Source organism: Artibeus jamaicensis, unplaced genomic scaffold (assembly GCF_021234435.1).
Source record: "Artibeus jamaicensis isolate MK-2021 breed Jamaican fruit bat unplaced genomic scaffold, CSHL_Jam_final scaffold_1964, whole genome shotgun sequence".
NCBI lineage: Eukaryota > Metazoa > Chordata > Mammalia > Chiroptera > Phyllostomidae > Artibeus > Artibeus jamaicensis.
Window position 1 is genome coordinate 50,077,546 of NW_026522030.1, and position 17,863 is coordinate 50,095,408.

A 17,863-nucleotide genomic window follows, 5' to 3' on the forward strand; every position below is an offset into this window, starting at 1 on the left:
CAATCCTACCTCCCTTTGGCTTTGTCCATGTGTCCTTTATACATGGACTCAATTAAAACAAATGTGTTTAGCCATTAGGTTAGGAACAATTAATGTTATTGCATTTGAAAGGCAAGTAACAAACTTCCTTTGTGTCCAATTATTTTTTTAAAGCAGGAAAAATACATAGACTACAGAGAAACTTAAGTATGTCCCCAAATTGGGAGAACAAATCAAAATCCAAAAGAAAGAACATATTTGTCATGAGAATTTTAAGAACAATAAGACTGCATTTATGGGCAGGAAATGAGAGATCAAAATAAGAATTTGGAGTCAAGACCTCTGCCTTTGTATATCATATACTTGAAAAGCACTTCACCCCACTCTGCTTCTGATTGAAAAATGGTAAACATCCTTGCTTCACGTATACAAATAAACTCTCTTTGAATTCTCAGCAAATTCCCCCTACCAGTGAATCTGTCCCTTTGGATTCTGGAGTTCAAAGTCACTCAAAGTTTAGCAAAATTAGTCAGCATCCTGACAAAGAATCCTAAGACTCATTCTGGAAGAGTCAGCATCCATTCCAGAAAGAGATGGACATGATAAAGACAGCCTGATGTCAATCTAAGCCATAGTCCTCATCTAACTTTCCTATACAGTCAGCTTACTTTTTTCTTTAATTCCTCTGTTGTTGCAACTAGTAAATTTTTGCCCAAACTAAAGAACAGGCTCAGATGCAAATGAAACCCCCTTATGCTCTTTTGAGGTCGGCTCCAAGTCAGCAACCCAGATCACAGCAGTGTAATAATAGTACTCTGCTCAAGAGGCTCTGTTTAAGACAATGCGGTGAGCTGTTCTATGGAATGGGTTGTAAAATCATTTCTCAGAGCTATCCTTGCTCAACACTGCAAACATGATATGCCCGCAGATTACCTCCCTAGCACATTCTAGATCCTCAGCCCTCTGGCTGGCTTGCTACTTCCTGAGTATGAAATGAACTTTTACATCTCCAGGCCTTTGCTTATCTTCCTCGCTGCAGGCTCAAATTATTGCAACTTTCTAAGCATAGGCCACCCATACCCACCTTTCTCTATCCAAATCCATCCCTTTTTTAAATTATTAAACGGTTATATCTTCTTTTCCCAGAGAAAGCAAATGCATCCTGATCCTCTGCTGCACTACCATATGCATATGTTGCTGGTTTTCCTCTCCCAGCCATTTCCCCCACTCGTTTGCCATGTGCTAATAATCCCAGTTAAAAACCAGGGTTAGTGGACAGGACGGACCCACCACACTAGAGTTCTCTATGCTTACCCCTTCTTTGACATTTATCTTTCAACTGTCACCTATGTGTTTGTTCCTCCCATATCTTTAAAAATTCTCTATCTTGAAAAATCCCCTTGTTCATACGTAATCTCTTTCTACCAATGTAGTCAGTCATCTCTCAGAATCAAACTCTAAGATCATTCCAACTATGCTCTATCGGACACATAGATAAACCTCCTCCCCTCTCTCTCTCTCTCTCTTTATAAATTCTATACTTGATCACATACTGTTAACGAGCTTTACCCAAGAATCAAGGCATTTTAGGGCTTGAAGGAATTTTAAAGATGGCCTCCAATATTCTCATCTAACAAAGGAAAACAGAGGCATGGGAAGATTAGGTTGAGTAACTTGTTACAATTCATAGGTTAAGTTATTAATGAAACCAAGATGAGAACCAAATTTTTTTTCCTTTCTATTCTCACTGACTACATCATCAATTGATATGCAGGGCCTCAGTTGGGTTGCAGGGCATCAATTGTGTGAATAAATAAATCACCCATCACCTCTGTTTTAAATTTCTTTGCATATTATTTCTGTTAGAAATGGGTCAATATAGATATAAACATGACAAATTACATCATATTCATAGAAGAAAAAACTCACATATCCAGGTAAAATAATCTACATCAATTAGAGTAAAATTCTAAGAAAATGCTATATTGGAAAAAATGAACATAATATTTTATGCAATGTTATTTTAATGACTATAATTAATCTCATTAAAATAAACAATTTTTCAAAAGAATATTGTGCAAAGGGATATTTTAAGCACTTTAATTTCTAAAAGACTAGAAGATAGTAGATATAAATTTAGTATTTGATAATCTGCAAGTGCCAAAGACATCATTAAGCTATTTGTGGGAAATAAAATGTGAACATCGCAGTAAGATAATGAGCACTGAATCATTGCAATACTTGGTATGTGCTGAATCACAAATAATTTAAGAGATAAAACCATTGGAAATAACCAACAAACTCACTCCTTCCTCATAGAATTTACCTTGGTTCACACTGAAAAGACAACTTATTCTTATTTGGAATGTTACGTTTAGGGTATCAAATGTTCTCTTATGCAATACATAGAAGATAAGAGAAGATAAAAAAGCAGTTAGTGTACTGGCGACAGAAACTTAACAGAAAATTTCGTTACAACGTTTTTAAGTTCCTTTACAGTACACCATCTGCACCATCTATACTGTTCTGGGCCCCAACGCATTTGTGCCAGGCCTAACAGATTTCTGTCTGTGACTCTAGTATTTGATTTCATCAAAGTAAATTTTTAAAAATGTCAAAAACACAAGTCATACAAGTAACGCAAGTATATGCTAAAGATTTCATTCTTTTTTGTAAGATGCTATGTATTTATTTTTTAGAGAGCTGGAAAGAGAGAAAGAGAGAGAAACACTGATCAGTTTCCTCTCACATGCTACTAGCCACACACCTGGCCTGCAACCCAGGCCCCTGACTGGGAATCAGACTGGTGACCTTTCAGTCTGTGGGACGACGCCCAGCCCACTGAGCCACACCAGTCAGGGCTATTTAACTTTCAATGTGCTGAACCATCAGACTGGAAAAGGTGGGTAAAGGAAGAAATAGAGGAGCAGAGGGCAAATAGTCTTTTAGGAAAGATATACTGACTTTAATTCCCAAGGAAGTGTCTTTAGAAAAAAACAAAACCTGTAAAAATGGTACTCCACAGCAACAGAATGCCTAAATCCAGCTTGCCTCTTTTTGTAAGTACTTTTATTGGAACACAGGCATGCGCAGTCGTTTACTAAGACTGCCGTGACTCTCTTCCTCTAAGTCACTCCCAGGGGTCCTCGTCAGAGACCCTCAAGGAATGGTTTGGGAATAAAAGATATCTTAAAATTTTTTGACCTAAATTTAGGGCTTTGTCTTGGGAAAGCCAAATTAAAAGGGTTATTTTAATAGATTTTATTATTTGATTAAAACACTTTCATATGTGTCTGGAAACAATGAACGATTACAGTGTGGAATAGGATTTCAACATAATTTTAAGTAATCACCCCCTCCTTTTCTTTCTTCTTTTTTTTTTAAATAGGGCAAATCCAAGTGAGCACAGAGCAGGAAACTTTCAGGTTAGATAAGGAATCTCTGCTATCTGGGCAAAAAGAATTACCTGTTACTATCTCTACTTAAGAGCAACGCATAAATTGAGCAAAATAAATTTTTAAACCAATTTTTTATTCCAACAGAGGGCAAAAAAATAGTTCTAGTTTTGTATTACTATATTTAGCAGTAATTTATTCACATGTGCAATGAAAATTTATCTCCCAATAAGTTCATCTAAACTGAGCAAATTTACTAACATTTCTATCCATTTTATTATTTTCAGAATTATTCCTTATAGACATTATAATTCAAGGCAAATCATTTTTTTTGTACCTTGTTTTCTGTATCAAGTTCAGGTCTATCCTTCACCATCTCCTTTCACATTCTGGAACAATTCTGATTAAGAGCAAAAATACTCTCCTCTCCAATATACAAAACTGTATTTTGGTTAAAGTTCTTTCTCATGATCATTCCCAGTGTAGTCTCAACTACCCAGACAAGCCATAATTTTTAATCAAATTTACTAATATTTCAGAGAGAAATTAGAATCAGTGTCATAAACAAGCTTTTTAGAAGTCCAGCAAAGCTTACATGCTGCACTAAAAGACCTCCACAGCCAAAAACATACTTTTCACACCTTTGTAGATGGCAAAATTGGTATGTTCGTTAAAATGACCCAAAGATACACTTTATTACCATTAAAATAAAAAGCCAAGATATCAATGACAATTGGTGACCAGTGTTTCAATATTCTATCTTCCTTAGTAATTACACAGGTATTCATAAATTTTTGTTTATTAACTTGGTATTAGTCTAAGTTCTAAATTAATAAGTATCTTGCAAATTATATTTAAGCTGATACAGTAAAGAAAATAATTACAGCTGAATTAAAAAAAGAATAATAATTTAACATATAGCAGAATACATATTGTATACTTTCTTATTCTTATATAATACAGAGAAGACACAAAGCTTATCAGTAAACTAATATAAGACATTTAGGAAGTTAGCTCTGGCTGGTGTGACTTGCTGGATTGAGTACCAGCCTGAGAACCAAAGGGTCACAGGTTGGATTCCCAGTCAGGGCACATGCCCCAGTTGTAGGCCAGGTTCCCAGTAGCGGGTGTGTGAGAGGCAACCACACACTGATGTTTCCCCCCACCCCTTTCTCCCTCCCTTCCCCTCTCTCTAAAATAAATTAATAAAATATTTTAAAAACATTTTAGGAAGTTGACATTAACTAGTCTCTTTATAGGAAAATAAAACCAATCTCGAAAATTAAATTAAATTATGCTTATTCTTCACACTGAAGAAACCAAGAAAAAGCTTTTACCTATTTGTTACCTAAATTTATGAAACCAAGTCCTCTCTAAAGATTCCCTTTGATTTTTCTACAAAAATGCTTCTGTAGCATTGTCTGTAAAGAATGTTTTTTGTTGTTTTTTCTTAAAAATATCAGTGTATTAGAGTTCAGTTTTTATTTTCTTGAAATTCTGGGAAATGTTAAAATTTTGCAAGTATTTATTAACCTCTATAGTTAGAAAATTATAAGGGACTTTATAATCTAACTTACTGATATACTCTAAAAGTAGACTTTATAATCTAATGTAGTGGCATACTCTAAAAGTAGAAAAATATATATATATTTTTTATCATAAGCAGTAAAAGGTGTTTCTCAAATGCTCAACCATAAACCGGACTTGGAATTCCAGTCCTACTCCCTCCGGCACAGGGCACTGGAACACACAGAACACACATTCAAAGGGCCACCCACCTGATCGGTGGGGACAGAATATTTTCCACATGGATCTGAGCACACCAGTAGACAAGCAATACAGACCCACTAACGCATTTGTTGTTGGCCAAGAATCTGAAACAACAGAAACTAAACAAATCAGAACAAAAGGAACCAAATCCCAAGAAAACTGACACTCAGAAAAGGTTCAATTTTATTGCAACTGGTGATTCATTCACTCCAGAAGCCTCTTCCTGGGCAACTCAGTTTAACTAGTTCTAGCAGTTGAGCAAAGGGTAGTTTTTGAAAAGATGAAAACATGACTCTTATACAGAGAGAGCACAGTCGCAGATTTATTTAGCTCATTTAATGAGAGAACCAGCAAGATGGTGTGGACACAAAAAATGTCCAAACCTATAGAGAATTTTTATTACAGTTAATTTGAGCCAAAAATGATGACAATTGCTGGGAAGCAAGATCTCAAATGCTCTGGGGAATTGCAGTTTTGCAATTTCTCTTATCAGTTGAAGTTCTGGAGAGAACAAAGGAAGATTATTTTCCCCAGGCAAGGTGGGGATTAGATTACAGGACAGTTAAGAAGACTATGCGCTCTCTTCAGAGTAGTTATGCTTATTCAAAGGAGTGGTTAACTTAAATGCAAAGAAATAATAGACGGGGCTTGCTTAAGGCAAAGATAAACCTTTTACTAAAGACACTATATGCCTAAGGCTTGACTACCCATGTGACTGCCTGGTCAGGAATTTATGGTTGGATCACCCCATGACTGACTTTCCCATCATGATATAGCTGGTTCAAAAGGGAGCTGGAGGAAAGATTGATATATTTTCTCAAAAAGACACACGAAATCATTTTGTTAAGTGAGAGACAAAATGTTTAATGTCCAGAAGGACAAGAAAACCATAACCTTTGAGATTATTTCTTAGCTAGACAGAAGTTGTTTTCAGGTCTCCTAGACATAAATCTATAAACCAATTTATAACTTTATAAGTCTGACCAAATTAATAGTAAGTAGCAGGTCACATAAAGGTAATCCCATAGATAATTAAATAATGCTTTGCTGATTCTCTTAGGCCCTCCTAGGGATGTCATTAAAAGGACAAAGTATTTAAATATCTTCAAACTCATCAATTTTCTCTTTGGTTCTGTCCAGCCTATTGCTATATTCATCAAAGGCATTCTCCATTTACATTACAGTGTTTTTGATTTATACCACTTTATTCTGAATCTTTGAATTTTCAACTTTCTGTTTTCTTTACCCACCTGTTCTTGCATACAGTCCATTTGTTCATTAGTTCCCTTAGCATATTAATCATAGCTATTTTAAATTTTCAGTCCAATCATTCCAAAATCTGTGCTATATCCAAGCCTGTCATTTCTCCTTCATGGTAAAAACCCCCTTTTCTTAGGGAGAAAAACAGCTATCCTGTGGGAGATGCAGTGGCCCCCTCAATGAAGACCTTGACTGCCCATGAACATTTTTGTCTTCATCAATAAATATCTACCTATTTATTCTATTTTTCACTTTTTTCAAACTATATGATAATGTATCAGTTGAGTAAGATTTCATCAAGAGAGTAGTCCATCATCTATCACCCAAAATGATCCACAAGTAAAAAGATCTCTAGGCCCTTGCTACTCAGTGTGGTCCATTTACCAAAAGCATTCACTGGTGTATTCCTTATTCATGCTGCATAATAAACACTCTAAAACTTAGCAAGGTAAACAAGAAACGCGTTATCTCACAGCTTCTGTGAGTCAGAGTTTGGGCACCAATTAACTGAGTGGCTCTGGTGCAGAGTCTCAGCAAAAGTCTGCAATCATCCTTCCAGTTGGGGCGGCAGTCACCTCAAAGCTGAAATCAGGGAGGATCTGCTTCCAAGCTCACCCACGCAGCCGGTAGCAGTTGGCAGGCCTTGCTGCTTGCTAGCTGCTGTCCAGAGACATTAGTTCCTTATCATGTAGATCACACAACAGAACACTTCACAGCCTGGCAGATGGCTCTCACGAGAGCAAGTAATATGCCCCAGACAGAAACCACAGTCCTTTTGTTACTTTTTTCAGGAGTGATGTCCCACCACTTCTCCTTATTCTGTTCCATTGGAACAAGTCTATAGATCAGATCACAAGCAAGGGCAAGGAGCTACACAAAGATGCAGATACTAGGAAGGAGGAGATTCTCGGGAGACATTGCAGAGGTTGCCCACGTCCACCGGCAGTCGCTGGGAACTTGTTAGAAATGCAGCATGAGACTAGTGAAAGCACCTGAATTTGAACAAGATTCCAAAGTGATCTGTGTGTGTATTAAATGCTGAGAAGCGCTGACCTAGGGAGCAAGGCCCACATGCTTTATTCTGTTGGGGAGGATGCTTCCTCACTTAATTTAACTCATTAGTATACGTTCATTTCCAAGAAGTGTAAAGATCAGGTTTTTTGCAACTCAGTTCTGCCCTATTGAAGTACCACTGGGCTGCAGATAGCAGAATAGAAATAGAACTGGGAGACTGAGGAAGAGAAAGGGGGCATAATGACTGATAGAAACCTAATCTGAACACTAAAAAGTTACTGAAAAAGGAGATTAAGCATTGGAGTCTGGTAGGAATGTGTGGAGCTATTAAAAAAGGGGGAGCTATGATCCTATTCTTTCACCAACCCTTAAGTGCACTGCTGAGTAACTATGTATTAGAAATGCTGTTTATACTTGATTCTCCTTGGTTCTATTTATCTAGAGAAGTGTGTAGCACATTTAGAAATCTATCCATCAAAAATTATCCCATAAAAACACAACTACTTAAGTTAGTTTCAAATCTAGATTGTTCCTTTTCTAAGTACATTTCTTACCTCAATATTTGAAATCTTAATATAAAAAATACTAACATTGGTATGAATCCTTTATGTTTTCCTCAAATTGTAGTTAGAAGATAAAATTACATTAGGCTTTTATTACTGTTTAGGAAAATAAATGCCCTAAGTGGGAAAATGAAAAATCTTTAATATACTTATGAAAAGTGCAGTAGATTAGGGAAAGCCATTATACAGCACCTTCAGTGGTATATTAGAGCTCAGTCCCGCTGGCCTGTGTGAGCTATTTGTTAAATTTTCAGTTTTATGAACTGCTTTTTAATCACAGTCACTTTTATAACCTTTTTGTATTTATATATAAACATACAACTTAGTAACTTATATGAAAACTAAAGTAATCAATACTCAAAACTCATCCCTTAGTAATTATTTTACTGCATTGAGGTTATTCAAAAACACTTATTGTTTCTATAGAGCAAAAATACTGCCGAATGCTGTGCTACTGAAAATCTCTTACCAGACCTATGTTTAGTTACATCCCATTGGTAGCTTGAACTTGACCATGGTAGGAATATTTACAACACAGCAATTAGAAAACACTAAAAAACAGAACTTACCTTTTATTTTATGTCACAAAACAGTGATGGGGAAAATGTTAACACTGCAGATTAAGCCTAAAGGGGGTTGTGCCTTCAGCTATTACTCTATCAGTAGCACACACAAAAAGGCAAATATTCTTCATGTATTCAAAACTATTACCCAGCTTCACAAAGTTGCTCACACCACTGACCAACCAGCAAAGCTTGGACAGCGCAATCAGTGCTGCAGGTGAAACAGTTTAAGTTTAACAAATATCACCTGTACAAGGGTGAAAAACACGTTAGCTGATCAGACATCAGATTTAATGACAGAAAATTATTGAAAAGAGTCAGTGGATTAGGATCAATTTCTAGTCATTGAACTGTGGTTGAACTGCAGCACCTATATTTTAACAAAAATGAACACAAGCATTTCATTGTCTGAGAACCAATTAATTATCTGCAATTTACCATTAAAGGTAGGGACTGTATATTTTAGTATTATTTGTGAAGTATATGCTGCACGTCTTTTATCTCAGGGCCATTTGTGGTGTGTGTGTGTAGTTTCCCAGGGAGCCAGCTGGGAAGCATTTCCCTGCACACCGCCTTGCAGCCTCCTTTCCCCCGGTGCGAGCTCAGCTACTGCGTATTACACACATTACCGTATACTTGTCTTCCATGTACAAAGACTGTCTTAAGTTCGAAATTAGAAAAATACCAGTGCAGAAAGAACATTTATTTTTATAACAAATTAGTGCAAACACTTCTTGACTAGTCTGTGTGTGTGAACTTCTCTGGGACAGAGGTGGGTGTCTGTGACATTATTCCAAATGAACTCCAGCCCAGGTGATTCCACTTTGCAGGTACATACTCCAAGCACTCCGGGAAACAATTGCACTGTATTAGGTAGGACATGGGAAGGGAACTCACTTCACAGGCATCTCAGTGTCAGTTGGACCTAAAACCTGATGGGATGAGACTGAAAATCTCCCTCTGTTACTTTGACAGCCATAGGGCTCCATCAGCAGAACTCTGCAGGGCTCACGAGTAGGACTGGGGCAGGAATTTATGTTTTGGACTGGGGGAAGTCATACGTGTGCCTTTCAAATAAACCAGATGCACCTATCTGATGTATCAAAACAACATCCATCAGTCAGCTGAGCTTTTTATGTACATAATTTAATCTTTGGGGAAATTATTCTTCTATAAGGGTTTGGGAAAAGAGTGACCTATTTTAGTTATTGTTCAATTCCACATATAAACAGCACAAATGAAGGGAGACAAAGCTGACTGATATAAAAATAGAATCCTTTATTGCCCAGTTAGAAACAAATTTCTTGATGCATTTTGAACTGGCTGAGAAAGTGGAGGAAAACTGGTGGAATAGCACTGACTTGCACAAGGCTTGTCTCCTGAAGCATATTCCAAATCAAAGGCAGTAGGTGGAAATGTACAATGCTTCCTGAGACAGCACAGAGGAAATAATATCCTTATGGATCCTCTGAGGAAAAAGAGGAGTGCTTTATAAATAAAGCTATTAATAAGGCTGCCGGAAATTTTAAGGATGGGTAGGCAGAAAATCTCTTGTGATCATCAAATTGAGGATGTGGTCAATTTGGAGAAAGCAAATTTGGACACAGTAAGGTTCAGCACAGTGAACATGCACACGAACTGGGATGAACTGCTGGAAAAACAATACTCCAGGCATCTTTAAAACAGCTCCTTAACTTAGTATATACAGATGCCTTTGATTTTTTTCATATATTTAGAAACAAATATGGCTAGACAAGAAAGCTTCCACCAATTACATAGTTGAAAAGAAATGTTGATTGTTTGCCTCTAATTTGAAACTAGGATTAGAACATCACATTAAAAGGCAAATCTAATCTGTTTTCCTTTCCACTTGTACATTATTATGGACTGGCTTGCAAAGTAGTCTTTTTCCCTTCTCATCCATATTACAGCTTGCTGGACATTTGAGATTTAGGTCATGGACATTGTGGATTTTGCTGTAGGAATGGATAACTAAGAGAGATGGCTTGCTTTTATCTCGTTAGTTAAGTCTCATAAATAAAAGGATAAAAATATTGAAGGAGAGCTTTGAAAGAGATATAGAAACACAGTGCTATCCAAGCCTAGGTATGACAAGATATAGCAAATAATGTCCTTATTTGAAAATACAATTCTGCAGTTCATGTGCATATACCAGTTAATGTATAGGCATATTACAGAGGATATATATGTTTATCTTGGGACAGAACACAGTAGGATTTTTATTTAAACCCAAATAATGAGAGCTAAAATTACAATTTCCACAGGTGATTAACATTCACGGAGAGCGCAAACTTCTGGCTGGAGCCCTGACTTTCAGCTAAATCTGTTGCTGGAAACGCTGAGCAGCAAAATTGATATAAGCTGTTTCCTCTCTAACTTGCAAAATTTTCTCATAGCAGAAAACTATTTAGTAATCAAATGGCCACGGGACTGACAAAGAATCAGAGACAGTGTCAGAATGCAGGGAAATACTGAGGTGATCCGATCTGCAGATTCTGCTTATCAAATAGCACCTTAGCACCCAAAGCAGACAAAAACGATAGTCGGGTTCCTCAGCCAGTTAACTCTTCACTGTTGGGTAGCAATAAGACTGCTTTACCACGTCCACTGAATCTGCCACAGCTCACATAATACAACATGAATTTGTTTTCAGATCCTGTGTGCCAGCCACTTTGCCCAAAGGTCGCGTAGGTGGAGAGAGGCAGTGACAGGCCAGAACCCTGCACCATGCTCCTCACATGCGACCACAAAACAAGTTGACTCATGTGTCAGTTCTCTTGCTAATTGCAAATTTGACTGCATTCTCTCTGTCTTTGATTCCATTGAGCCAGTTCATAATCTTGTATTTTCTCAGTATTAAAATGACAGTCTGGAAGAAAACATAGATCTGGAAAAGTATATTATCAAGAATATTTGCTCTTTCCAGACCCTTCATTTCAAGTCTACCATAGACCCAATTCATACCCAACTGTTTAAAAATGAAATGCAGTTTCAGCACTTACTCAGTCTAGAGTACAAAGACCTGTTATGCTATAGCCCTGAAGCATGAGAGACAAGACGAAGATGAACCACATTGCAATAACTGTAAGGGCCAGAGTGGGAGAGGGTGAACAGGAGAAGAGGAAAGGACAGCCACATCTCTTTGGATCAATTAGTGCAAACCTTTTTTTTTGGGTAAATGACCTACTGGTGTGTTTATTTCCTTTGTTTAACTCATTCCACCGAGTGTTTACAGAACACCTGTGCTGTGCTGGGTTATCACCTCAGAACAAACACAGCAATGTTTGGAGTGTGATTCACACCTTAAAGTCCACTTCCTTTCAGAGAGACTATGTCCTAATCTGTGTATTAAAAGTAGGAATTACCTTGCACCAGCTTCGCAGTGTTTGAATCCTGTGGATGAATAGAAGCGGGACAGCATGCTGGGAGTGCTTCAGTACCCAAGTGCTCTGTCCGGAAACTCTCCCTCCTTCCTCTCAAGTCACATTTCATTGGCCCACAGCAAAACTTGAGGGAGGGGCGTTCCTGACAGATGGCCCAATCTGAAGCCATTACTTAGCCTTGAATAAGTAGTAATCAAGCACCTACTACGTGCCGAGCACTTCTGTAGGTCCTGGGCACAGAGTGGTGAAGAGGATACACTAAGTCCTGAGAACTCTGTGCACATACATGCCGATGGGGGAGACAGAAAATCAGTCAACAGACGAGAAGCAGAATGATGTCAACTAGTCATAAATATTATGAAGGGAGCAACGCTAGAAATGTGGTGTCAGGATTGGATCTCATGCCCCCCTCTCTGAAGTGGGGACACCAACGCAGACCATAGAAGTAAAGCCATAGGACCTTACAAAGCCTCAAGGGAAAGAACAGCACAGTTCCCTGCCAACAGGGCAAGTCCACCCTCTCTTTCCTTCCTTTTTTTTTTTTTAAGTCTACTGCCTTCTTAATCAATGGCCAGACTTTATAAGGACTGCCATGAATAATATTGAGGAAAGGTGGGGCAGCTACTGGAGACAGAAGTGACATTGTGATTTAGTCCTGTGGCGGATTGCTCATACTTTCAAGGTTCATCAGTAGTCGCATAACCACACCTTAGTACTAGGAGAAGCAGTGAGTAGTGAGTGTGGAGCAAGCAGCCTGGAGCTCCAGGAAATGACCAGGCAGCCGTGTGAACCGGCTGGCCCAGTGCTCCCACAGCGCTGGGAAGCTGTTTACTCTCCCACCGCCCGGAGGACGGAGGACAGAGAATTAGACACAGTAACTCTGTAATCATTATCAGCCAGATCAACATGTTCCAACTGTCGTCAGTTTTTTCTCCAACAGTGGCTCAATGGCCTGTGAATGTTTGCTTTCAGAAGAAAAGAATTTTTTGTATTTAAATAAATCATTCACGGTCAAAGGAAGCTTTTGTTACTTCATAGTCTACTCCCCTCTTATTCATATTGTGCAATATTTTTTTTAGAGAAGGGAAGGGAGGGAGAAAGGGACAGAAACCTCCTGCATGGGCCCCAGTGGCGACCAAATCCGCAATCCAGGCATGTGCCCTGAGTGGAAATCGAACTGGTGACCTTTCGCTTTGCGGGATGATGCCCAGCCAACTGAGCCACACCAGGTAGGGCAATATTGTACAATAAATTTTTTTAAAATTGTATTTGGCCCTGGCTGGTATAGCTCAGTGGATTGAGTGTGGGCCTGCAAACCAAACAACTGTGGTTCGATTCCCAGTCAGGGCACATGCCTGGGTTGCAGGCAGGTTCCCAGCAGGGGACGCATGAGAGGCAACCGTACATTGATATTTCTCTCTCTCTCTCCTTCCCTTCCCCCTCTAAAGATAAATTAATTAAAAAAATATTGTATTTGATGCAGCCACTGTGTGACTCAGGTAAAAATTGCTGAGAAATTCTTAAGAGCTGAAGTTTTCAGAATAGTCATAATCCTAAAATGATGACTATCTCTAAAAAATCAAAGTCAATCAATGCTCAGGACACACATGAAGAGATGGAAGAAGAGAAAGAAGACATGGCTCCTTTCTAAAAAAACCTCCAACTTCACTTGATGACACAATAATAGGTAGCAACATAAGACAGTACAAAATCAAGCTACACCCTGAGATCCGAACCGAAAGGACTGCAGAGGAGGCTGGAGCCAGCAAGCGGGATGGAAGGAAGGAGTAGGACTTCAAGAATGGAGAGGATTTGGAGAGGAAGAGAGTAAAATGTTTTGAGTGAGGGGAACACACCCAGAGCTGAGCCCGTGCCAGAATGTCTCCATGGGACAGGGTGGAAAAGGGAACATGGACAGCCGTGGTTCATTTGGGGCTCTCCAGGGAAACGGCCACTTTTACATGGAAGGAACCATGCCTGCAGTGGGCACAGTGAGTTTTACCAGCTGCAGATGCTGAAAAATTTTGTAAGACTTTAGCTCATACTGATTTTCTAGAGGACCTTCAGTGGACCTGGGCAAATTGTTGCTGATTTGCAAATATTTGTTGCATTACAGTATCTTGATGGCTCGTGGGGTGTATGGGTGAATTTGGCCATAAACTTCCAGAAAGCCTCCTTCCCCAGCAGGTCACTGCAAGGTCACTGAGATGACACCACAAGTAGAAAAACATCTCAAGACTTACTAAGTTTACATCATTCTTTTAGTGAATGTTTCATCCAGAAAGGATTTTCACTGGTTACCTTCCAGAGAATTTATGTTCAGTGCTTTTCTCCAGAGAAGATAATGAAATCACCAAGTCACTTTATTGAATATCTTTGCAAAATTAAAGGTTTCAAATGGCACTGTGTGCATTTTGTATTTATGCATATATATTCTAACATGTAATCTTACTTCTTTGAAGTCATTGGCAGAAATTTCATCTCTCCTAATGTTTGTTCATCACATTCACTAAATCCAAAGTTTTCCTTCAGTTATGAATTAACTCCTAACCAGGAAATATTTTTACAAAAATGAATGCATACACTTGAAGACAATAGGCTCCTTTCTCCCTTATGGCTTGAATTGCTCATGACTGAGTGCCTTTGATAATTCTAGAAACCCACAAATCTGAACTGGCCATGCATCTTAGAGAATTAGCAAAACCCAGCCTCATGGGTCAAAGAAAGATTCCAACTGAAAGGACAGGCTAGGAATCCATTTTAAACCATATGAGTGTGACTTGGACGGCTAGTGGCCAGACCTGCCCCTGCCGCCCAGTCCAGGCACTCAAGTCTAGAGGAGCCCTGTCTCTCCAACTCCAGCGATGACGAAGGGCACCCTGAGTGTTCATGCAGCCTCCCTTTCCCACCTTCCCTAGAAACGCCACACCTTTGATGTCAGGAAATGTTTCCACTGGAGTGTAGGACCTAGGGAGATACTCTGCTTTGGGCTTTGAAGACAGATTTCTCTAAAATAACTTGGAACTATCAGAAGAAATATACACCTAGAAGGTACCTAGGGGAGTTTTGGAACCTTCTCGGAAGCTCATATCCCAGTTTTCATTGGGGCTGTCCCTGATATATCTGAAGCAAATAATCAGATCTACAGAAAATATCTGCATATTCCATCTTGTAAGGTAGATCAGCCTAGTATATTGGTACTCTTGTGGATTCAGGGAATATTACAGCAATTTGGTTCCTCCTAGACATGAATTCAGCAGTATTATGTCAATATAGCCACAAAGGAAAGAGACCTTTTCTGTACTCTTAACTCTTTTCTGTTTCTTCATCTGTAAAATGGGGATGAAAATAATACCTGTGGTACAGAGTTGCTATAATGAGTGTTGAGCTGTTATAGCAACACTGGCACATTATAATAGAAGCTGCTACATGGGTGATATGATTCCTTAATTCTAGACGTTTCTCTTCTCCTTACTTCTCAGCATCCACGTACATATTCCCAAATAAACTTGGATAAATGACTAATCAGGCCAGAGAGAGAATACATTTTTTTTTAGCTGAGAACCTGACATTCAATATGATATTTCCGGGCATCTTGGTCAGGGATTCAGTGGGAGTTTTGTTGTCCCTTTCGGAGCCTGATGCATCTGGCAGGAAGTGAGTTCTTTATGATTCCTACCATTGGTCAGCAGTCCTGAGATCAAGTGAATTCAGTCTATGAATTTAAAATTATGCATCAAATAAGACTGAACCCAATTGTATTTTGGGTCTTTCAGGAATGTAGACTAACCGGAATGTCTTTCCCTCTCCCTCTTCTCTGTAGGTTAATCTCAGAGCCACAGACGTCAGGCTCATGCGCCAGTTGCTCATTATCAATGAGAGCATTGAGTCCATTAAGTGGATGATCGAAGAGAAAGCCACCATCACGAGCCGAGGCAGCAGTCTCAGCGGCAGCCTGTGCAGTCTATTGGAGAGTCAGAGCACCTCCTTCCACGGCAGCTACAACAGCCTACATGATGGCAGCGATGGGCTGGATGGCATCTCTGTGGGGAGCTATCTGGACACTTTGGCAGATGATGTTCCAGGCCATCAGACCCCATCAGACTTGGACCAATTCAGCGACAGCTCCATAATAGATGACTCCCAGGCACTGCACAAGCATCCCAAATTGGATTCTGAATACTACTGCTTTGGCTAATGACCCAGTTTTTTGCATGGGATTGGTGTGCAATTAACTAGTATTTATCTTTCTTCTCTGCTGCTATATTTTTGGTGTGACTTTTTTTTACATGACAACCTTTTAAAAAGAGGCATATTTTGAAACTGCTTGATAATATTTCTGTTGCTCCTAATATTTCTCATCTGGACTGATTTATCTTTCTTTCTTACATTTCTATTTTTATTTATTACAATGATTTTTCTCCCTTCCTTTACAGTGGCACAAAAAAGTAGGGGGGAAGAATAAGCAATAATTATGTTTTGCTTTTGTTTTCAGAGCAAGGGGTCAGGGATTACATCAAAAACTTTGCTAAATTTTACAATAAACCAAAGTCCGATAACAGCTAATTCTGTTGCTTGTGTTCTTAAATCACTCAAAGTTTTATTGTCTTTGAAGATAATGATGTTTATTATTGTTTGTACAGTAGACTGAACACCATGCTTGGGACCAAATTAGGCATTATTTCTAGTCCCCAACCTCCTAGTATAAAAATCAACAATACTCTTAGTCATACACTTTTTAAGGCAATCATTTGGAAGCCTCAACTACATGCAGTCAGTTCACCTTTGTGTTTATATAGTAGATCAGCATTTTCTCATCTAACTGATGATTACAACTGAAACTGTAGACTATGTTTTGTGATAATATCTGACCTCCCAAATTTCAGAGATAATTAAGATCACGTATGATGGTGATTAGAGATTAAGGTGTCTTGGCTTTCATTGTATTTTGAGATTTTGTTGTAGTTTATGTAGGTTCATTTTCAATTCTTTTTAATAAATATTTTATTTATTTCTAGAGAGAGGAAGGGAGGGAGGGAAGAAGAGGGGGAAAGAAACATCAACACAAAAGAGAAACATCAATCAGCTGCTTCTTCCATGTGCCCCAGCTGGGGACCCTTTCTTTGCCTTGTGGGATGGCATCCAACCAACTGACCCACACTAGTCAACACTTGCAATCCTAATAAGATAGGTAAAAACTTAGATAATGCAATGGATGGATGGATGGATGAATGGATGGATGGATGGATATATAGCGTGAAAAGCTAAATCACAATTCACTTATGAAGTCTAATATGATATCATTTCATCCTGGAATGGACAAATGATCTCTTAGTTTTCTGAAATAACATGAAAATATTACTTATGTGATAAACATTTGGTTTTGATGTGATATTATTCTCAACATTTCTTTTACCTTGATGATTCCTAGTAAGTGAATCTATTGAGATGCCAAATTATATTTTTGTAGTGAACCATGTTTGTTTCCAGGATATATAATATTCACTTTTCAATTAAAATCTATAGGCTCTATATTTTACACTGGTCCTTTCCCATAAACTTCTTGATACAACGCTCATTACAACAATTTCATAATGAAGGGATTTTCCTTCTATGAAGAAACGTAGATTACTGGGTCAAACCACTTAGTAAGTGTCAGAGCTGGGATGTGAACTTGGGTATATCTTATTCCTAACAACAACACTCAAGAGCCCTTTTGGTATGAATTGAAGTTAGGTAATTAAGTATGGATGAGAAAGCAAATAGAAGCCCATGACAAAAAGAAAAATGTGACCAACCCTCCTCCTTCCAATCAGTGGGACATACATTTTCCAATAGTGAGCTTTCCAAACCCTTTCTTTTTCTTTTCTTTTTAAAATTATTGTTCAAGTAGAGTTTTCTGTCTTTTCCTCCCA

The 17,863-nt window shown here is 38.5% G+C and overlaps 1 protein-coding gene across 1 annotated transcript in view; it reads left to right on the top strand.

Moving 5' to 3' along the window:
* LURAP1L (leucine rich adaptor protein 1 like) overlaps window positions 1-16,509 on the top strand; it is a 46,221-nt gene extending 29,712 nt beyond the window's left edge. Inside the window, exon 2 of the mRNA XM_037131261.2 lies at window positions 15,772-16,509. Within this exon, the coding sequence (XP_036987156.1) occupies window positions 15,772-16,146 (375 nt within the window). The 3' untranslated portion in view covers window positions 16,147-16,509. The remainder of the gene's footprint in view (window positions 1-15,771) is intronic.
* Window positions 16,510-17,863: the final 1,354 nt, after the last annotated feature.